This window comes from Pseudophryne corroboree, chromosome 7 (assembly GCF_028390025.1).
Source record: "Pseudophryne corroboree isolate aPseCor3 chromosome 7, aPseCor3.hap2, whole genome shotgun sequence".
In the NCBI taxonomy this organism is placed as follows: domain Eukaryota; kingdom Metazoa; phylum Chordata; class Amphibia; order Anura; family Myobatrachidae; genus Pseudophryne; species Pseudophryne corroboree.
In genome coordinates this window covers 26,990,809-27,014,360 of record NC_086450.1, presented here as the reverse complement: position 1 = coordinate 27,014,360, position 23,552 = coordinate 26,990,809, and the positions used below count along the sequence as shown (strand labels likewise).

Genomic DNA, 23,552 nt, shown 5'->3' with positions numbered 1-23,552 from the left:
ATGCCACATAGTGTTCCTGGCAGCCAGAGGTCCTACTGCTATGCCACATAGTGTTCCTGGCAGCCAGAGGTCCTACTGCTATGCCACATAGTGTTCCTGGCAGCCAGATGCCATACTGCTATGCCACATAGCGTTCCTGGCAGCCAGAGGCCTACTGCTATGCCACATAGTGTTCCTGGCAGCCAGAGGTCCTACTGCTATGCCACATAGTGTTCCTGGCAGCCAGATGCCCTACTGCTATGCCACATAGTGTTCCTGGAAGCCAGAGGTCCTACTGCTATGCCACATAGTGTTCCCGGCAGCCAGATGCCCTACTGCTATGCCACAATGTTCCCGGCAGCGAGGCCCTATTGCTATGCCACATAGTGTTCCTGGAAGCCAGAGGTCCTACTGCTATGCCACATAGTGTTCCTGGCAGCCAGAGGTCCTACTGCTATGCCACATAGTGTTCCTGGCAGCCAGAGGTCCTACTGCTATGCCACATAGTGTTCCTGGCAGCCAGATGCCATACTGCTATGCCACATAGTGTTCCTGGCAGCCAGAGGCCTACTGCTATGCCACATAGTGTTCCTGGCAGCCAGAGGTCCTACTGCTATGCCACATAGTGTTCCTGGCAGCCAGATGCCCTACTGCTATGCCACATAGTGTTCCTGGAAGCCAGAGGTCCTACTGCTATGCCACATAGTGTTCCTGGCAGCCAGAGGCCCTACTGCTATGCCACATAGTGTTCCCGGCAGCCAGAGGCCCTACTGCTATGCCACAGTGTTCCCGGCAGCCAGAGGCACTACTGCTATGCCACATAGTGTTCCCGGCAGCCAGATGCCCTACTGCTATGCCACATAATGTTCCCGGCAGCGAGGCCCTATTGCTATGCCACAGTGTTCCTGGAAGCCAGAGGTCCTACTGCTATGCCACATAGTGTTCCTGGCAGCCAGAGGTCCTACTGCTATGCCACATAGTGTTCCTGGCAGCCAGAGGTCCTACTGCTATGCCACATAGTGTTCCTGGCAGCCAGATGCCATACTGCTATGCCACATAGTGTTCCTGGCAGCCAGAGGCCTACTGCTATGCCACATAGTGTTCCTGGCAGCCAGAGGTCATACTGCTATGCCACATAGTGTTCCTGGCAGCCAGATGCCCTACTGCTATGCCACATAGTGTTCCTGGAAGCCAGAGGTCCTACTGCTATGCCACATAGTGTTCCCGGCAGCCAGATGCCCTACTGCTATGCCACAATGTTCCCGGCAGCGAGGCCCTATTGCTATGCCACATAGTGTTCCTGGAAGCCAGAGGTCCTACTGCTATGCCACATAGTGTTCCTGGCAGCCAGAGGTCCTACTGCTATGCCACATAGTGTTCCTGGCAGCCAGAGGTCCTACTGCTATGCCACATAGTGTTCCTGGCAGCCAGATGCCATACTGCTATGCCACATAGTGTTCCTGGCAGCCAGAGGCCTACTGCTATGCCACATAGTGTTCCTGGCAGCCAGAGGTCCTACTGCTATGCCGCATAGTGTTCCTGGCAGCCAGAGGCCTACTGCTATGCCACATAGTGTTCCTGGCAGCCAGAGGTCCTACTGCTACATACACAAATGATTCCTGCAACTGGAAGGATTCTGGACTACAGATAAGGTCGGCAGTCAATAGGTCGACTTGCAAAAGGTTTGAAAGAAGGGTAACACGGTAAAAGGTAGACCGGTTCAAAAGGTTGACATGACAATGGTTTACACACATATGGTCGATAGAAGTTTCTTGGTGTTTCCATTTTTTTTAATTCTTTACCATCCACGTGGACTACGATTGGTAATAGTAACTTGCCCGTTCACTTACCATGCGGGGAGACGTGGTACACTAATTGGGGACACGTGTGGTTATACATTGAAAATGACACCTGAAGAACTGTATTGCCTTTTATTGTGTCACCCTTTTCTATGTCAAGCTTTTGACCCAGTCAACCTTTTGCACACCCCAACCAGAGACCTCCCTAAGATGTCAGATAGCCCGTGATGCCAGGGGTCCAAGTGCTAATGACTGATTATCTAATCATGTTCATGGCTCTTACTACTGCACAGTGGTAAAGATCTAATTTCTCTCCAAGGAGGTGATTCAGTTGTTTTTAGGTGCCAACCGCTAGATGGCTTCCGATGGCAGCAATTCAATTGTTCTGCCGTTAGGGCGCAATCATTGCCAGCGCCGACATTTCTAGGTTAAACCCGGTGCTTTTGAGAGCCTGATCGGAGCAACACTTGAATTGCTCTGATAGGTACCCATTACTTTGGGCGCCCAAAAAAAACATTTGATTCACCCCACAAGTGTCACTAGCGCACGAATCTCTAGGTTCTAGAAACCCATCTAGCGACTTACTGCTGGTCAAGCAGGATTTCTCGTGGCTCCCGGTTGAGGAGACGCTGGAAAGCCTTCTTCTGGCAGTCCACTCGCTTCTCCTCTGTGTTCTCTGCCTGGGCAAGCCGCTTCTTCAGCCGCACAATATCCTCCTCCTGCTCTCGCAGCTTCTCCCTGTTCTTCTGGCAATGTTCCTGATGTTACAAGAGATACAAATAAACATCCACCAATATTAGCTGATGACGAATAAGAGCTCTGTTGTTGATGCCAGGATGTGGGAGATCTGGGTATTAGAATCCCCATCTCTGTACTTAACGCTTTCTACAAGATAGGGTGTTATCGTCTGGTGGTCACCATAAATTAACTACTAGGGGGTCATTCAGAGTTGATCGCACGCTGCAACTTTTTGCAGCCCGTGCGATCAGATAGTCGCCGCCTGTGGGGAAGTGTACTTTAGCTGTGCAAGATTGTGAACGCTTGTGCAGGGGAGCTGTACAAAAACATTGTGTGCAGTTTCTGAATAGCTCTGGAATTACTCAGCCGCCGTGATCACTTCAGCCTGTCAGGTCCCGGAATTGACGTCAGACACCCGCTCTGCAAACGCCTGGACACGCCTGCGTTTTCCTCTCCACTCCCAGAAAACGGTCAGTTGCCAACCCGGAACGGCTTCCTGCTGTCAGTCACCTTGCGATCGCCGCTGCCATCGAAATCTTCGTTAGAACATTCGCTGCCTGGCGTTTCCCGTCACCGGGCAGTGACGCGCCTGCGCATTGCAGCCGCAGGGCATGCGCATTCCGGACCCGAACGCATGGCTGCGAAAAACTGCAGCGTGCGATTGGGTCGGAATGACCCCCTAAGAGCGCACACATTGTTTGAAAGAGGGAAGGCTCCATTCCTATAAATGAGGGTGCCCCCTAGTGTGTAGGTGCCAGGATGTTAGATGCCTCCCTCCATCCGCCAAACCTACAAGTATTTCTGCAACACAGGCTGAGATTGTCTGGTACACACAGGAAACCAGATAATAACCACTAAGGAGCCACATAATATGAAAGAGCAGACTGTTCTGTTTTTAAATAAGGATGCTCCCAGGTTTATTGATGCCATGATGGGAGACATATTCCCCCATCCTGGACTTCACAATGATGCTTGCAGCACAGGGGAGTTCCCAAGTGATCACACATTATTAACAGATAAGTGGTATTCATTTAATGACGGATCCACACACCCCAAACAATGGGGCAGATGTATTAAGCCTGGAGAAGGGATAAAGAAGTGATAAGTGCAAGGTGATAACGGACCAGCCAATCAGCTCCTAACTGTCATTTTTCAAAGCCATAATGATTGGCTGGTGCGTTATCATTGCTTTATCCCTTCTCTAGGCACAATGGGGGTCATTCCGAGTTGATCGCTTGCTAGCAGTTTTTTGCAGCCGTGCAAACGCTATGCCGCCGCCCACTGGGAGTGTATTTTAGCGTAGCAGAAGTGCGAACGAAAGGATCGCAGAGCGGCTACAAAAAAATATTGTGCAGTTTCTGAGTAGCTTCAGACCTACTCAGCGCTTGCGATCACTTCATTCAGACCATTCAGTTCTGGATTTGACGTCACAAACACGCCCTGCATTCGGTCAACCGCGCCTGCGTTTTTCCTGGCACGCCTGCGTTTTTTCGAACACTCCCTGAAAACGGTCAATTGACACCCAGAAACGACCTCTTCATGTCAATCACTCTGCGGGCAGCAGTGCGACTGAAAAGCTTCGCTAGCCCTTGTGTGAAAATACATCGGCCGTTGTGAAAGTACGTCGCGCGTGCGCACTGCGCCGCATACGCAGAAGTGCCTTTTTTTCCTTAATCGCAGCGAACATTTTCAGCTAGCGATCAACTCGGGAATTACCCCCAATAGATCTGCCCCAATGTTACTTCTGAGTCTGTGGATGCAGGGATGTGAGAGATCGCACTGGTAACGCTCTTTTTCCCTTATTTCCCCTTTTAAAACATTCCAACTTAATGACATCACTGCAAGTTCAATATGACGACTACATTAAATTACCATCCCCTCCCAGGTTCAGCAAGCAGCAACTTTAAGGGGGGGTTGTAAAAGGCGACTGACATGTAGCGGCCACCACCTGGGAACATCAGCAGTGAGTCTTCTATTGATCATTTATGGTCACTCTATGGGCAAGAACGTTTATGTCCATCTGTCTGGTTTTCGGGTGTGGTTCATCAAATCGACAGTGTCTAGGTCGACAATGTTTAGGTCGACCACTATAGGTCGACAGTCACTAGGTCGACATGGATGGAAGGTCGACAAGGTTTCTAGGTCGACATGTGCTAGGTCGACAGGCCTAAAGGTCGACATGAGGATTTATTTATTTTTGGTGTCGTTTTCTTCGTAGAGTGACCGGGATCCCAAATTAGTGCACCGCGTCCCCTCGCATGGCTCACTTCGCTCGCCATGCTTCGGGCATGGTGCCTTCGCTCCGCTACCGCTTCGCTCAGCACACTTTACCGTTCCAATCGTAGTCCACGTGGATCGTTAAGTATAAAAAAATTCAAAAAAAGAAATTTTTTTTGAAAAACTCATGTCGACCTTTAGACCTGTCGACCTAGCACATGTCGACCTAGAAACCCTGTCGACCTATAGTGGTCGACCTAAACATTGTCGACCTAGACACTGTCGATCTTCAGACCGGATCCTCTGGTTTTCAGAGCTCTTCCCAATGACTGGCGAATGGCCGGCAGTGATTACTGTTCCCTATGATAGGAGGACAAGGGCACCAGAAAACTTACAGAAGAATATGTGAAGTCAGCCATCTCTATATGCAGGTTTCCATTATTACTCCATTTAGCTGCCCAAGAAAAAAACGGAAGCGCAATGGATAGATCGCTAACAAAGGACTAGACGTGACCACTAAACCGTGCATAGCTGTAATAAGCTCCGGAATACATTCCCTTAATGCCCATCCACTTCCCAGGTCCACTGAGCCCTGCATTTAGTAACGGTGCGCAGATAATCCAGTCTCTGAAAGCAGTGATCTTGCCTAATCAAGAACCTGCGTCCATGTAGGAACGGAACATGAAAGAGTTGAACAGTTCCAGTAGTGCTGGACTCAGTCCTGCCACAGAGACACCGTGCAGGATGAAGGAGATGTCAAGTGTTACTACAACCCTGAGGCTGCTGGGTGAATCCAGCATGTAGCAAGCAATGGAGTCTGGAGATGACACGCCTGTTGCAGCTTTTACACAGTTCACAGCCAGGAATTGACGGCAGAAGAGAACATTTAAAGAGACATATGATCATGTTACAGGAATCAGGGGGGTGATTCAGATCTGATTGCTGTCCTGCGTTCAGATAGTCGCTGCCCCCCAGGGGGAGTGTATATTCGCCGTGCAAGTGTACGATCGTATGTGTATGACGATCTGCTAAAATCCAGTGTGTGCGGTCTCTGCGCAGCCCAGGACTTACTCCTCCAGTGCGATGAGAAGAGGCTGATCGGGGCCGGAGCCGACGTCAGACACCCTCCCTGAGAACGCTTGGGAACACCTGCGTATATCCCGACACTGCCAATAAACGCACAGTTACCACCCACAAACAGCCTCTTCCTGTCAATCACCTTACGAACATCCATGCGATTGGATTTTTCGCACCATCCCATCGCTGACCGGCGATGCCCGTTGTTGTTGTCTGCCGTGCGTGCACATTGCGGTGCATACACATGCGCACAGCAGCGATCAGATCTGAATCCCCCCCCCACTGTCCTATAAGCTGAGAATAAGGAAGCAGCTGAATAAAGTTCTAGTAATCAGGCACCAGTGTGAGAGCCTGTACTTCACAAACCAGATAATCCAAGGCAGAAAATAAGAATTTACTTACCGATAATTCTATTTCTCATAGTCCGTAGTGGATGCTGGGGACTCCGTAAGGACCATGGGGAATAGCGGCTCCGCAGGAGACTGGGCACATCTAAAGAAAGCTTTAGGACTATCTGGTGTGCACTGGCTCCTCCCCCTATGACCCTCCTCCAAGCCTCAGTTAGGATACTGTGCCCGGACGAGCGTACACAATAAGGAAGGATTTTGAATCCCGGGTAAGACTCATACCAGCCACACCAATCACACCGTATAACCTGTGATCTGAACCCAGTTAACAGCATGATAACAGAGGAGCCTCTGAAAGATGGCTCACAACAATAATAACCCGATTTTTGTAACAATAACTATGTACAAGTATTGCAGACAATCCGCACTTGGGATGGGCGCCCAGCATCCACTACGGACTATGAGAAATAGAATTATCGGTAAGTAAATTCTTATTTTCTCTAACGTCCTAAGTGGATGCTGGGGACTCCGTAAGGACCATGGGGATTATACCAAAGCTCCCAAACGGGCGGGAGAGTGCGGATGACTCTGCAGCACCAAATGAGAGAACTCCAGGTCCTCCTCAGCCAGGATATCAATTTTGTAGAATTTTACAAACGTATTTGCTCCTGACCAAGTAGCTGCTCGGCAAAGTTGTAAAGCAGAGACCCCTCGGGCAGCCGCCCAAGATGAGCCCACCTTCCTTGTGGAGTGGGCATTTACAGATTTTTGGCTGTGGCAGGCCTGCCACAGAATGTGCAAGCTGAATTGTACTACAAATCCAACGAGCAATAGTCTGCTTAGAAGCAGGAGCACCCAGCTTGTTGGGTGCATACAGGATAAACAGCGAGTCAGATTTCCTGACTCCAGCCCTCCTGGAAACATATATTTTCAGGGCCCTGACTACGTCTAGCAACTTGGAGTCCTCCAAGTCCCTAGTAGCCGCAGGCACCACAAATAGGTTGGTTCAGGTGAAACGCTGAAACCACCTTAGGGAGAAACTGAGGACGAGTCCTCAATTCCGCCCTGTCCGAATGGAACATCAGATAAGGGCTTTTTCAGGATAAAGCCGCCAATTCTGACACGCGCCTGGCCCAGGCCAGGGCCAACAGCATGACCACTTTCCATGTGAGATATTTTAACTCCACAGATTTAAGTGGTTCAAACCAATGTGACTTTTGGAACCAAAAACTACATTGAGATCCCCAAAGTGCCACTGGAGGCACAAAAGGAGGCTGTATATGCAGTACCCCTTTTACAAACGTCTGAACTTCAGGGACTGAAGCTAGTTCTTTTTGGATGAAAATTGACAGGGCCGAAAATTTGAACCTTAATGGACCCCTGTTTGCAGGAAATGTAGGAATCGACCCAGTTGAATTTCCACCGTCGGGCCTTACTGGCCTCGCACCACGCAACATATTTTCGCCAATTGCGGTGATAATGTTTTTGCGGTTACATCCTTCCTGGCTTTGATCAGGATAGGGATGACTTCATCCGGAATGCCTTTTTTTTCCTTCAGGATCCGGCGTTCAACCGCCATGCCGTCAAACGCAGCCGCGGTAAGTCTTGGAACAGACAGGGTCCTTGCTGGAGCAGGTTCCTTCTTAGAGGTAGAGGCCACGGATCCTCCGTGAGCATCTCTTGAAGTTCCGGTTACCAAATCCTTCTTGGCCAATCCGGAGCCACGAATATAGTGCTTACTCCTCTCCATCTTATCAATCTCAGTACCTTGGGTGTGAGAGGCAGAGGAGGGAACACATACCCTGACTGGTACACCCACGGTGTTACCAGAGCGTCTACAGCTATTGCCTGAGGGTCCCTGGACCTGGCGCAATACCTGTCGAGTTTTTCCCAACGGTTTATAATCATGTGGAAGACTTCTGGGTGAAGTCCCCACTCTCCCGGGTGGAGGTCGTGCTGAGGAAGTCTGCTTCCCAGTTGTCCACTCCCGGAATGAATACTGCTGACCGTGCTATCACATGATTTTCCGCCCAGCGAAGAATCCTTGCAGCTTCTGCCATTGCCCTCCTGCTTCTTGTGCCACCCTGTCTGTTTACGTGGGTGACTGCCGTGATGTTGTCCGACTGGATCAACACCGGCTGACCTTGAAGCAGAGGTCTTGCTAAGCTTAGAGCATTGTAAATGTCCCTTAGCTTCAGGATATTTATGTGAAGTGATGTCTCCAGGCTTGACCATAAGTCCTGGATATTCCTTCCCTGTGTGACTGCTCCCCTGCCTCGCAGGCTGGCATCCGTGGTTACCAGGACCCAGTCCTGAATGCCGAATCTGCGGCCCTCTAGAAGATGAGCACTCTGCAACCACCACAGGAGGGACACCCTTGTCCTTGGTGACAGGGTTATCCGCTGATGCATCTGAAGATGCGACCCGGACCATTTGTCCAGCAGGTCCCACTGGAAAGTTCTTGCGTGGAATCTGCCGAATGGGATTGCTTCGTAGGAAGCCACCATTTTACCCAGAACCCTTGTGCATTGATGCACTGAGACTTGGCTCGGTTTTAGGAGGTTCCTGACTAGCTCGGATAACTCCCTGGCTTTCTCCTCCGGGAGAAACACCTTTTTCTGGACTGTGTCCAGGATCATCCCTAGGAACAGAAGACAAGTCGTCGGAACCAGCTGCGATTTTGGAATATTGAGAATCCAACCGTGCTGCAGCAACACTACCTGAGATAGTGCTACACCGACCTCCAACTGTTCCCTGGATCTTACCCTTATCAGGGAATTGTCCAAGTAAGGGATAACTAAAATTCCCTTCCTTTGAAGGAATATCATCATTTCGGCCATTACCTTGGTAAAGACCCGGGGTGCCGTGGACCATCTATACGGCAGCGTCTGAACTGATAGTGACAGTTCTGTACCATAAACCTGAGGTACCCTTGGTGAGAAGGGTAAATTTTGACATGAAGGTAAGCATCCTTGATGTCCCGAGACATCATGTAGTCCCCTTCTTCCAGGTTCGCAATCACTGCTCTGAGTGACTCAATCTTGAATTTGAACCTCTGTATGTAAGTGTTCGAAGATTTTAGATTTAGAATCGGTCTCACCGAGCCGTCCGGCTTCGGTACCACAACAGTGTGGAATAATACCCCGTTCCCTGTTGCAGGAGGGGTATCTTGATTATCACCTGCTGGGAATACAGCTTGTGAATGGCTTCCAAAACTGTCTCCCTGTCAGAAGGAGACATCGGTAAAGCCGACTTTAGGAAACGGCGAGGGGGAGACGTCTCGAATTCTAATTTGTACCCCTGAGATATCACCTGAAGGATCCAGGGGTCTACTTGCGAGTGAGCCCACTGTGCGCTGAAATTAATTGAGACGGGCCCCCCACCGTGCCTGATTCTGCTTGTAAAGCCCCAGCGTATACTGAGGGCTTGGCAGAGGCGGGAGAGGGTTTCTGTTCCTGGGAACTGGCTGATTTCTGCAGCCTTTTTTCTCTCCCTCTGTCACGGGGCAGAAATGAGGAACCTTTTGCCCGCTTATCCACGAAAAGACTGCGCCTGATAATACGGCGTCTTCTCATGTTGAGAGGCGACCTGGGGTACAAACGTGGATTTCCCAGCTGTTGCCGTGGCCACCAGGTCTGAAAGACCGACCCCAAATAACTCCTCCCCTTAATAAGGCAATACTTCCAAATGCCGTTTGGAATACGCATCACCTGACCACTGACGTGTCCATATCCCTCTACTGGTAGAAATGGACAACGCACTTAGACTTGATGCCAGTCGGCAAATATTCCGCTGTGCATCACGCATATATAGAAATGCATCTTTCAAATGCTCTATAGGCAAAAATATACTGTCCCTATCTAGGGTATCAATATTTTCAGTCAGGGAATCCGACCACGCCAACCCAGCACTGCACATCCAGGCTGAGGCGATTGCTGGTCGCAGTATAACACCAGTATGTGTGTAAATACATTTTAGGATACCCTCCTGCTTTCTATCAGCAGGATCCTTAAGGGCGGCCATCTCAGGAGAGGATAGAGCCCTTACAAGCGTGTGAGCGCTTTATCCACCCTAGGGGGTGTTTCCCAACGCACCCTAACCTCTGGCGGGAAAGGATATAATGCCAATAACATTTTAGAAATTATCAGTTGTTATCGGGGGAAACCCACGCATCATCACACACCTCATTTAATTTCTCAGATTCAGGAAAACTACAGGTAGTTTTTCCTCACCGAACATAATACCCCTTTTTGGTGGTACTCGTATTATCAGAAATGTGTAAAACATTTTTCATTGCCTCAATCATGTAACGTGTGGCCCTATTGGAAGTCACATTCGTCTCTTCACCGTCGACACTGGAGTCAGTATCCGTGTCGGCGTCTATATCTGCCATCTGAGGTAACGGGCGCTTTAGAGCCCCCGACGGCCTATGAGACGTCTGGACAGGCACAAGCTGAGTAGCCGGCTGTCTCATGTCAACCACTGTCTTTTATACAGAGCTGACACTGTCACGTAATTTCTTCCAACAGTTCATCCACTCAGGTGTCGACCCCCTAGGGGGTGACATCACTATTACAGGCAATCTGCTCCGACTCCACATCATTTTTCTCCTCATACATGTCGACACAAAAGTACCGACATACAGCACACACACAGGGAATGCTCTGATAGAGGACAGGACCCCACTAGCCCTTTGGGGAGACAGAGGGAGAGTTTGCCAGCACACACCAGAGCGCTATATATATACAGGGATAACCTTATATAAGTGTTTTTCCCCTTATAGCTGCTGTATAGTTAATACTGCGCCTAATTTGTGCCCCCCTCTCTTTTTTAACCCTTTCTGTAGTGTAGTGACTGCAGGGGAGAGCCAGGGAGCTTCCCTCCAACGGAGCTGTGAGGGAAAATGGCGCCAGTGTGCTGAGGAGATAGGCTCCGCCCCCTTATCGGCGGCCTTATCTCCTGTTTTTTTATGTATTTTGGCAGGGGTTAAATGCATCCATATAGCCCAGGAGCTATATGTGATGCATTTTTTGCCATCCAAGGTGTTTATTATTGCGTCTCAGGGCGCCCCCCCCCCAGCGCCCTGCACCCTCAGTGACCGGAGTGTGAAGTGTGCTGAGAGCAATGGCGCACAGCTGCAGTGCTGTGCGCTACCTTGTTGAAGACAGGACGTCTTCTGCCGCCGATTTTCCGGACCTCTTCTGCCTTCTGGCTCTGTAAGGGGGCCGGCGGCGCGGCTCTGGGACCCATCCAAGCTGGGCCTGTGATCGTCCCTCTGGAGCTAATGTCCAGTAGCCTAAGAAGCCCAATCCACTCTGCACGCAGGTGAGTTCGCTTCTTCTCCCCTTAGTCCATCGATGCAGTGAGCCTGTTGCCAGCAGGTCTCACTGAAAATAAAAAACCTAAACTAAAACTTTCACTAAGAAGCTCAGGAGAGCCCCTAGTGTGCACCCTTCTCGTTCGGGCACAGAGATCTAACTGAGGCTTGGAGGAGGGTCATAGGGGGAGGAGCCAGTGCACACCAGATAGTCCTAAAGCTTTCTTTAGATGTGCCCAGTCTCCTGCGGAGCCGCTATTCCCCATGGTCCTTACGGAGTCCCCAGCATCCACTTAGGACGTTAGAGAAAACACCTTACAGCATCTCACATCTAATGAGTCGCTCTGTGCATGGAACCGTTCTCCAGAGAGGGGCGCACCTGCAGCTTGTTAATTATATCCCAGGGTACAGAGACCCAGCAGCCGAGTTCCCAACACCATTAATACCAAACGTTAACACTGGCAGCACGCATTCCCTGGCATTTGTGCAGGAAACACAAATAATACCCGTTTTCATGACACCAAAATAACCCAGGTTATTGCTGGATCAACTCACGGCTCAGAATAACCCAGGTCCAGTGACCCGGAAATCCAACCCAGGTAACGACCAGGGACGGATACTGGAAGGACCCTGGTAATTGGGCAGTGTAAACAGGTGACCCAGGTCATCTGACCCAAACCCCAATTACAGCATAGGGAGAGCTGGATCCCCGACACTTGGAGATGACATCATCTCCAAGCGTCAGCAAAAAGTTAACACGGATTGGAGCCGCTGTATAAACAAGGTCTGTACTGGGTTGTAACAGTGGGGGTCATTCCGACCCGATCGCTCGCTGAAGTTTGTCGCAGTGCAGCGATCGGGTCAGAACTGCGCATGCGCCGGCGCCGCAATGCGCCGGCGCATGGCAGCCGTCGTAGCCTAGCGATCGCCTCTAAGACAGAGGCGGTTGCTGGGCGGGAGGGGTCCAGCCAATACAGGCGTGGCCAAACCGTTGGGGGAGCAATCCTCGGCGGCTGTGTGACGTCACGTGCAGCCGCTGCAGGCCGGTGAGCGATGAGCAGCACCCGGCCAGCACGCTAAAGCTGCGCTGGTCGGGAGCTACTCTTGAAGTGCAAAAGCATCGCCGCTGTGCGATGCCTTTGCACTTCTGCAGGGGGGGGGGCCGGACTGACATGCGGGGCGGACTAGACCTGTGCTGGGCGTCCCCCCACATGTCAGTGTGAATGATTGTAGCTGTGCTAAATTTAGCACAGCTACGATCATCTCGGAATGACCCCCAGTGTTTCAAATCCTAGGTCGACCCTGGATTTTGGTGTGAGAGGGGTATTGGTGTGTCAGGCTGCAAGGGCCCAGAAGCAGGAAGGGGTAGCAGTTTGTCCTAGCCATAATGATGGTAGGCAGAATCACAGTAACTGCAGAGAGAGCTTGCCGAAGCAGATAACACAAGTAGGTGAAGCAAACAAGTAGGCAGAGGCAGCACCCCCAGTGAGTGGAGTATGGCCCTAATTCAGATCTGATCGCAGCAGCACATTTGTTAGCAGTTGGGCAAAACCATGTGCACTGCAGGGGGGGCAGATATAACATGTGCAGAGAGATTTGGGTGGGTTATTTTATTTCTGTGCAGGGTAAATATTGGCTGCTTTATTTTTACACTGCAATTTAGATTGCAGATTGAACACACCCCACCCAAATCTAACTCTCTCTGCACATGTTACATCTGCCCCCCTGCAGTGCACATGGTTTTGCTCATTAGCTGACAAATTTGCTGCTGTGAGCAGATCTGAATTAGGCCCTATGGGGGTGATTCTGACCTGTTCGCTCGCTGCTGTTCATCGCAGCGCAGCGAACAGACAAGAAGTGCGCATGCGCCGCCACATACGAGACAGCCGAAGGCCGTCGTTCCATAGCGATCGCCTCTGCCCGATTGACAGGCAGAGGCGATCGCTGGGCGGGAGGGGACTGAACAGCCGTGATCAGATTGCGCCCACGAAACGACGGCCAGACAACGCGGGCGTGGCCGGACCATGCGGGGGGGGGCGGCCCACAGCGGCTGTGTGACATCACACGCAGCTGCTGCGAGCCGGGTAGCGACGAGTAGCTCCCGGCCAGCACGCAAAAGCTGTGCTGGCCGGGAGCTACTCCTGAAGGTTAAATGCACTTCTGCGGGGGTAGGGCCCGACATGCGGGGCGGATTAGCCCTGTGCTGGGCGTCCCCCCACATGTCTGAGTTCCTGATCGTAGCCCTGCAAAATTTTGCAGGGCTACGAACAACTCGGAATGACCCCCCTACATTCATTAGCTAAGTGAGTGCAGGAAGGAGTTCCCGGGATTAGCAGTGAAGCGATAATGGGGGTCATTCCGAGTTGATCGCTAGCTGCCGTTGTTCGCAGCACAGCGATCAGGCTAAAAATGGGCTGTTTTGCACGCGCAAAGTACTTTCACACAAAACTATGCAGTTTTACACAAGGTCGAGCGACTCTTTTTAGTCGCTCTGTTGATCGGTGAGTGATTGACAGGAAGTGGGTGTTTCTGGGTGGTAACGGACCATTTTCCGGGAGTGTGCTAAAAAAACGCAGGCGTGTCAGGTTAAAACGCAGGAGTGGCTGGGGAAACGGGGGGAGTGGCTGGCCGAACGCAGGGCGTGTTTGTGACGTCAAACCAGGAACTAAACAGACTGCAGAGATCGCAAGGTAGGAGTAGGTTTGGAGCCGCTCTGAAACTGCATGAAAATGTTTACGAGCAGTTCTGCTAATCTTCTGTTCGCACTTCTGCTAAGCTAAGATACACTCCCAGAGGGCGGCGGCCTAGCGTGTGCACTGCTGCTAAAAGCAGCTAGCGAGCGATCAACTCGGAATGAGGGCCAAAATCAGAGTCTGGGAAGTTCTATACATTAGATCTCCCGAACTGGAATCTCAATCCCTAATTTCTCAGATAACAAAACACACTGCCTTGGGCAGCTCAGTATCAGAGCACCCTACTCCTGACGGCACTTTCAGACCTGAAGGGTGTAAATACAGAAGGGTGATTTCCTAATAGTGCAGATTTATTTTATGTGCCAAATTCCAGGCTGAGCCTCTATAATTCCAAGGTCCAAGATACAGGATGAAAGAGAAACAACTTGAGAGCTAGACAGACAGAAGAGAACATTCAGTACAGCAATGACAGAACTATACCTGCATGAAGTGATAACGAGCATCCCTGCTGTGCTCAATACACGTTCGTGAAATAAACTCACATGAGCCGCCTCCTTCTCCTTTAGTAAATTGGTCATTTCAGCCTGGTGTTGTCGCATTTTAGCGATAAAATCATCTTCCAAGTCTCTGAGTTTTACTTTGACGCTCTCCAGAATGCGCTGTAGCTCATTAACTCTCTGCTCCTGCCGCCCAGCTCGGTCCTGCTGCCACCGCACATCCTGCCTGGAAAAAGAAAGCGAAGGTCCATGGGGTATATTTACTAAGATTCGTGTTTGTGCCGATTTGCTGGGAGTTTAAACTCGAATTTTATCGGACGTATTTTTCTGCAACTTTTTAAAATCATTTTCAGGAATTTACTAAGCTGCCGAGTTTGTGTTTTTTGTATTTTCCGATGTCGATGTGATTCGTATTGTCAGGCAGTGTTTTATGGGAGTGATGAGTAAAACACTGCAGGACATAACACAATGAATCCCGGCCGGATCACTGAGATCCGTGCAGGGCTTCATTGTGTACAGTATATGAGTAGTGTGAAAGTGTTAAAAAAAAAAAAAAAAATGTAAAAAATTGCGTGGGGTCCCCCCTCCTAAGCATAACCAGCCTCGGGCTCTTTGAGCCGGCCCTGGTTGTAAAAATACAGTGGAAAAATTGCACAGCGTACACACTCATACAAGGCCGTGGATTACTTCAGGAAAGAAGAGGACCGATCATCACTGGATAATAGGCGAGTATATTGGAATTTTGGATTTACAGATAAACGTTTGGAATCTACATGGAGAAGGGGACGTGATTGGTCGGCGTGGGATGTAGGTAAGTATGTATGAGTGTGTAAGTGTGTTTTAATAAATTTCTGCTATCACGGTGTGTGTGTCTTGTTTTTATTTGGGTATTTCTTTTGTTGTAGAACTACAGGTACCAGCGGGCCTCTTATTTCCCCGCATGCTGGCACTTGTGGTTCTCCAAGTACCAGAAAGCGGGGGAGGCTTGCTGGGACTTGTAGTTCTACAACAAAAGCCAATTTTTTTATATTTTTTTATTTTTTACACACAAAAAGGCTATCAGGCCCCCATCCACCACCCAGGGATGGGGGGTGATGGGTCAGGGTGGGATGGGGGGGTGGGGCAAACAACAGCCTCAGGCTTCACCCCTGGCCCTTGGGTTCCTGGAGGGGGGGGGGACCCCTTCTCCTCCAGGGTACCCCGGCCAGGGGTGGCAAGTTGGGGGGGGGGGGGGGGGAGGTAATGTCACGGCCGCAGGGACCAGTATAAAAGAGTGCCATTATCTCTCTGGCTAGTGGAGCCAGATGCTGGTTTTAAAAATACGGGGGACCCCTACATCTTTTGTCCCCCCGTATTTTTGGAACAAGGGCCGGCCCAAGAGCCCAGTGTTGGTTGTCTAAATACGGGGAGCCCCAGGCAATTTCCCCCCGGTATTTAAACAATCAGGGCCGGCTCAAAGAGCCTGAGGCTGGTAATACTTAGAAGGGGGGACCCCGCACATTTTTTTTTTTAGATTTTTAACTATTTCTGACCCTTTTACACAGATAAGCATGCACGGATCTCACTGCTCTGTGCATGCTTATATGAACATGCCAGCAAAAAGCAGGTCTATTTGAAAGTTCCTTTTTTTTTTAACGATTTCTATGCTTTCCCGGCAGTGTTTGGCTATTGTCAGCAGTGATTGAGAATACAAATTCTTAGTAAATTACCGAGTTGTATCAAATAACAGCCGTGTTTGACCAATGGTCTATCCATACGTATATGTGAACTCTGCCGGGAAAAACAATACGAATAGCCCCAACACTGCCGACATTTGTGTTTAGTAACTTCCCGTGATCACACTTAGAAGAAAAATACAAACGCTAATTAAATCGGGACCTTCGTAAATATACCCCCATCTCTCTGCAAGTCCATAAGGCACAACAATGCAGTGATATGCCCCACATCTGCCCTTTAGTCTTACTTGAGTTGGTTATTGGACTGGATGAGGCCATGAATCAAATTCTGACGTCTCTCAGTGTCTTCCACCAGCAACTTCACTGCAGATCTAAGTGCCAGAGACGCCTGTGAGTCCAATACAATGGCACCTATTGTAGGATGATGTATAGAAGAAGTTCAGAAACAGCAGATGCAGTAGAACTAGCTATGTCCATGAGCCCTAATACATATCTGTAAAGGCATTACGGGGTCCATAAGCTTTCTCCAGCTGTCTCCCTCCATACCAATGCACTCCCAAAAGAGGTAGTCTACTGGTCATCCATATAGAGACAGTCTACTGCTCACCAGATCACACTCACATCTTACACAGGCAGTCCACTGCTCAGCAGATCACACTCACATCTTACACAGTCAGCCCACTGCTCAGCAGATCACACTCACATCTTACACAGGCAGCCCACTGCTCAGCAGATCACACTCACATCTTACACAGTCAGTCCACTGCTCAGCAGATCACACTCACATCTTACATAGGCAGCCCACTGCTCAGCAGATCACACTCACATCTTACACAGTCAGCCCACTGCTCAGCAGATCACACTCACATCTTACACAGGCAGCCCACTGCTCAGCAGATCACACTCACATCTTACACAGTCAGTCCACTGCTCAGCAGATCACACTCACATCTTACACAGGCAGCCCACTGCTCAGCAGATCACACTCACATCTTACACAGGCAGCCCACTGCTCAGCAGATCACACTCACATCTTACACAGGCAGCCCACTGCTCAGCAGATCACACTCACATCTTACACAGGCAGCCCACTGCTCAGCAGATCACACTCACATCTTACACAGGCAGCCCACTGCTCAGCAGATCACACTCACATCTTACACAGTCAGCCCACTGCTCAGCAGATCACACTCACATCTTACACAGGCAGTCCACTGCTCAGCAGATCACACTCACATCTTACACAGGCAGCCCACTGCTCAGCAGATCACACTCACATCTTACACAGGCAGCCCACTGCTCAGCAGATCACACTCACATCTTACACAGGCAGCCCACTGCTCAGCAGATCACACTCACATCTTACACAGGCAGCCCACTGCTCAGCAGATCACACTCACATCTTACACAGGCAGCCCACTGCTCAGCAGATCACACTCACATCTTACACAGGCAGCCCACTGCTCAGCAGATCACACTCACATCTTACACAGGCAACCTACTGCTCAGCAGATCACACTCACATCTTACACAGTCAGTCCACTGCTCAGCAGATCACACTCACATCTTACACAGGCAGCCCACTGCTCAGCAGATCACACTCACATCTTACACAGGCAGCCCACTGCTCAGCAGATCACACTCACATCTTACACAGGCAGCCCACTGCTCAGCAGATCACACTCACATCTTACACAGGCAGCCCACTGCTCAGCAGATCACACTCACATCTTACACAGGCAGCCCACTGCTCAGCAGATCACACTCACATCTTACACAGGCAGCCCACTGCTCAGCTCACCTTCCTCCCTCAAAGGCAGCACATTGCTACCCATAAAGAGGCAGTCCACTGTTCGTCCATCACCCTTACCATAGAGGCAGTCCTCTGATCGCCATGTCACACCTACCCTTCACAGAGGCTTCCACTACTGGACGCACCTGTGCCCCCCTTAGAGACAGTCCACTGCGCACCCATTATCCACCTCTTACTTTGGCAAGTACAATTCAGAGGAAGTTCACTGCTCGCCCCGTCATATCACCCCCTCCAGTGACAGCTAACTGCTCGCCCTGTCATCTCACTCCCTCCAAAGACAGTCCACTGCTCGTCCTGTCATATCACCCCCTCCAGTTGCAGTCCACTGCTCGCCCTGTCATCTTACCTCCTCCAGTTGCAGTCCACTGCTCGCCCTGTCATCTCACCTCCTCCAGTTGGAGTCCACTGCTCGCCCTGTCATCTCACTCCCTCCAGGACAAGTTAATCACTTACGACATAACTTCACCCCCTCCAGAGGCAGTCCACAGCTCACCCCATTACACCACTCCCTCCAGAGGCAGTCCACAGCTCACCACATTACACCACCCCCTCCAGAGGCAGTCCACAGCTCACCCCATTACACCACTCCCTCCAGAGGCAGACCACAGCTCACCACATTACACCACTCCCTCCAGAGGCAGTCCACAGCTCACCACATTACATCACCCCCTCCAGAGGCAGTCCACAGCTCACCCCATTACACCACTTCCTCCAGAGGCAGTCCACTGCTCACATTACACCACCCCCTCCAGAGGCAGTCCACAGCTCACCCCATTACACCACTCCCTCCAGAGGCAGTCCACAGCTCACCACATTACACCACTCCCTCCAGAGGCAGTCCACAGCTCACCACATTACACCACTCCCTCCAGAGGCAGTCCACAGCTCACCCCATTACACCACCCCCTCCAGAGGCAGTCCACCACATTACACCACTCCCTCCAGAAGCAGTCCACTGCTCACATTACACCACTCCCTCCAGAAGCAGTCCACAGCTCACCACATTACACCACTCCCTCCAGAGGCAGTCCACTGCTCACATTACACCACTCCCTCCAGAAGCAGTCCACAGCTCACCACATTACACCACTCCCTCCAGAGGCAGTCCACTGCTCACAGTACACCACTCCCTCCAGAAGCAGTCCACAGCTTACCACATTACACCACCCCGTCCAGAGGCAGTCCACAGCTCACCCCATTGCTCCAAGCCCTCCAGTTCACTCACCGCATCGGCATACATACATCTACCTACAGTACTTCCATAACTCTTCTGCTAACCCCCTACAAGTATCACTTCTAGTATTACCAGAGAAGCCGTCACCCTCTGACACATGTACTGGACGACAGCCATGGCGCTTTAGAATCTTATTTATGTTTTCCCATTCATCCATTTCTTTCTGCAGTGAGACAAACAGAAAAGCAAATAGGCAGTGGTGAGAAACACTACACCAAAGACATATAAATAGTATACGTAGGTATAATAAGGCACACACTGCAATAACCACGCACCTGGCACACTATAACCTGAGCCCTTAGAGTCTAGCACAAAGTGTTAGATGTACTGTATACGGTGGGACTGACAATCCATTTATGCATCTTCATTAATCTTGCTTTGCAAAACAAAACTACGTTTTCTAACTGCTCCATAAAACAAGGCGCACCGAGGCTGCAGAGAAAATTGGGATTTTTGTTTACTTACCGTAAAATCTCTTTCTCTGAGTCCATCTGGGGGACGCTGCGCCGTTACTTGTGGGTTAGAGGTGTGTGGTAGTGGAGTTTGGCACAGAACTATCAAAAGCTGACTCCTCCCCCCTCTAACCCCTCCCATCTCCTTCCTGCTCAGCCATATTCAGTTAACGTTTAGCCAAGCCAAAGGAGATAGACCAGAATAAAAAAATTAACCAATTAAACCAGACAAACTATGGGAGGGATCGCAGCGTCCCCCAGATGGACTCAGAGAAAGAGATTTTACGGTAAGTAAACAAAAATCCCAATTTCTCTGTCCTCCATCTGGGGGACGCTGCGCCGTTACTTGTGGGACTTCCCAAAGCAAGCTAATGAGAGGAGGGAGACGTTGACGGCATAGCCGTCTGTAAAATACGACGCCCAACAGAGGCAGTCTCCAATCCAAAAGTATGAAACCGGTAAAACTTTGTGAACGTATGGACTGACGACCAGGTCGCCGCCCTGCATAGTTGCTCAACAGATGCACCACCGCGAACAGCCCAAGACGCTCCAACTGCTCTAGTCGAATGAGCCCTAATTGAGTCAGGAACCGAAACGTTTGAGGATACGTAAGCCTGTCTGATGGCCGAAGTTACCCAACGGGCCACAGTGTTCTTAGAGGCAGGCCAACCTCGTTTGGGAGCATCAATCAATACCAACAAGGAATCCGTACGACGGAAAGACTCCGTGCGAGACAAATAAATACGTAAGGCCCGAACAACATCCAAGAGGGCCAAATGGGAATTTTCCCCCTGAGAAGATGACGGATTAAAAGCTGGAAGAACAATGTCCTGATTTAAATGGAATGCTGAAACAACCTTTGGAAGAAATGAAGGCTTTGTCCGCAGAACCACCTGATTTTCATGAAACACTAACAAGGGCGGTCTGCAAGAAAGAGCCGCCAACTCAGACACTCGTCTAGCTGAGGCAATAGCCAAAAGAAAAACAACTTTTTGTGTTAGATAACGTAGTTCCACAGATTCTAAAGGTTCAAATGGAGAATTTTGAAGGGCCGTAAGTACCAAGTTTAAATCCCAGGGAGGAATCGGAGGAACAAAAGGTGGTTGAATTCGAAGTACTCCCTGCAGGAATGTTTGAACCTCTGGGATGATTGCTAATTTCTTTTGAAAAAGAACCGACAAGGCCGAAACCTGACCCTTCAGGGAAGAAAGTCTCAAACCCTTGTCAAGACCCTCCTGGAGAAAGGAGAGCAGGCGAGGAAGCCTAAACAAATGCGGAGTCAAGTCCCTTTTTTCGCACCAAGCAATGTAAATACGCCATACTCTATGGTAAATGCCAGAAGTCACCGGTTTTCTAGCCCGAATCATCGTCTGAACAACCGCACGAGAAAGACCCTTTGCTTTCAAAATGTTGGATTCAAGAACCAAGCCGTCAAAGCCAGCCGATTTAAATCTGGGTGGCGACAAGGTCCTTGAAGAAGAAGATCTGGTCGCAGAGGGAGGCGAAAAGGATCTCCGACGACCATGCTGCTTAGAAGAGTGTACCACTGTCGGCGCGGCCAATCTGGAGCCACCAGAATTACTGCAAGGCCTTCTCGCCGAATGCGTTGGAGTAGACGTGGAAGCAATGGAATTGGCGGGAACACGTAACCCAGCTGAAATTGCCACGGAGCTGTTAGTGCATCGATCAGAAATGCTTGAGGATCCTGAGTTCTTGATCCGTAAAGAGGAAGTTTTTTGTTGAGGCGTGACGCCATCAGGTCTATGTCTGGCATTCCCCAGCGATCCACTAGAGAAAGAAACACTTCCTGGTGAAGTTCCCATTCTCCCGGATGAATCGTGTGACGACTCAAAAAATCTGCCTCCCAGTTCTCGACTCCCGGAATGTGAATTGCTGAAAGCACGGGAATCCAACGCTCCGCCCACGTGAGAATCTGAGCAACCTCTCTCATTGCGGACCAGCTGCGAGTTCCTCCCTGTTTGTTGATGTAAGCCACTGCCGTGGCATTGTCGGATTGCACCCGAACTGGATGGCCTTGCACCATGGTCTGAATCCGAATGAGTGCATACCGGATCGCCCTCAATTCCAGAATGTTGATCTGTAGTTTTGACTCTTGAGTGCTCCAGCGCCCCTGTAAATGATGAGTCTGGAACACTGCTCCCCAACCGCTGAGGCTTGCGTCCGTGGTTACCATCATCCAAGACCAGACTGTGAACGGCGCACCCTTCCTCAAATTGCGACTGTGAAGCCACCAGTGGATCGACTGACGAGTCCTTACCGACAAGCGTATCAACTGCAGTTCGAGACGTGAATCCGTCCGAGTCCAACAGTGGAGAATCTGAGCTTGAAGAGGTCGGGCATGAAATCTGGCGTATGGAACTGCCTCGAATGAGGACACCATCTTGCCCAGTACCTGCATGCATCTGAGGACTGACACTGCCGGCAATTTTAACAGGGTTCTGATTCTGGCTTGTAAGTCCTGAATCTTGTCTGTAGGAAGAAACACCCTCTGGCTGTTGGTGTCGAATAGAAGACCCAGAAAAAACATTTTCTGTGACGGGAGTAAAGACGACTTTGGAAAATTGATTATCCACCCGAACGACTGTAGGGTCTCTGTCGTTAGACGCAGGTTCTGATTGAGAATCTCCGGTGACGGGGCCTTGATCAACAGGTCGTCCAAGTATGGGGTGATGTTGACCCCTTGGCAACGGAGAACTGCGACGACATGACCCAGGACCTTTGTAAAAACCCGGGGAGCCGTAGAGAGACCAAAGGGAAGTGCCCGAAACTGAAAATGCCACGGACCTACTGCAAATCTCAGAAGAGATTGATGTCCTATCCAAATTGGAACATGTAGGTATGCGTCCTTTATGTCTATTGAAGCCAAATATTCCCCTGGCTCCATGGCTGCGATAATGGAGCGAATGGATTCCATCCTGAATTTTACGGATTGAGAGCTTTTAGATTTAGAATGGGTCGAAACGAACCGTACGGCTTGTCCACGAGAAAAAGACCCGAGTAAAAGCCCCGACCTCTTTGAGGAGCTGGGACCGGAAGGATTACTCCATTTTGTAATAAGGTTGCTGTTGCCTGAAGGAGAGCTTGACGTCTGGAGGGGTCGTCTGGGAGAGGTGTGACGAATAGTCGGGTTGGGACTGTCTCTTCGAAGTCCAACATATATCCTCTGGAAATGACCCCCATTACCCACCGATCTGGTTTCGATAGGAGCCACACTTCCCTGAACTGAAGTAAACGAGCCCCTACCTGTATTGATCCCTCCAGAGGGCCCGAAGCGTCATGCCTCAGGCTTGTCGGCAGGCTTACTGGCCGGTCTGCGAGTAGCCTGAGCTCCTCTACCTCTGAATGATCCCCTCCGTGGAAATCTGGAGAAGGGGCGAAAGGACTGGAAGTTACCTCTGCCCTGCGTACGAAAGGACCGAAATCTTGTAGGTTTTGGTTTGTTAGGAGCAGACGGAAGGAAAGGGCTCTTTCCTCCCGTAGTATCTGAAATAATCTTCTTTAACTCTGATCCAAAGAGAAACTCGCCTTCAAAAGGAACTGCCGTCAAGGTCTGCTTTGAGTCCGAATCAGCATTCCAAACCCTCAGCCAAAGAGACCGTCTTGCGGATACTGTTAAGGCAGAAACACGGGACTGTAGCGCCACCGAATCCAATAAGGCCTCACCCACGTAAGTAAGAGCCTCTGAAATCTGT

General features: G+C 50.3%; 1 protein-coding gene across 2 annotated transcripts in view; it reads right to left on the bottom strand.

The window, feature by feature from the left end:
• CEP70 (centrosomal protein 70) overlaps nt 1–23,552 on the bottom strand; it is a 109,062-nt gene that overhangs the window by 53,565 nt on the left and 31,945 nt on the right. For both annotated transcript variants that reach the window (XM_063932811.1, XM_063932812.1), the window contains exons 3-6: nt 19,460–19,550; nt 16,628–16,751; nt 14,710–14,890; nt 2,364–2,536 (exon numbers count right to left, since the gene is read on the bottom strand). In XM_063932811.1, the coding sequence (XP_063788881.1) occupies nt 2,364–2,536; nt 14,710–14,890; nt 16,628–16,751; nt 19,460–19,550 (569 nt within the window). The remainder of the gene's footprint in view (nt 1–2,363; nt 2,537–14,709; nt 14,891–16,627; nt 16,752–19,459; nt 19,551–23,552) is intronic.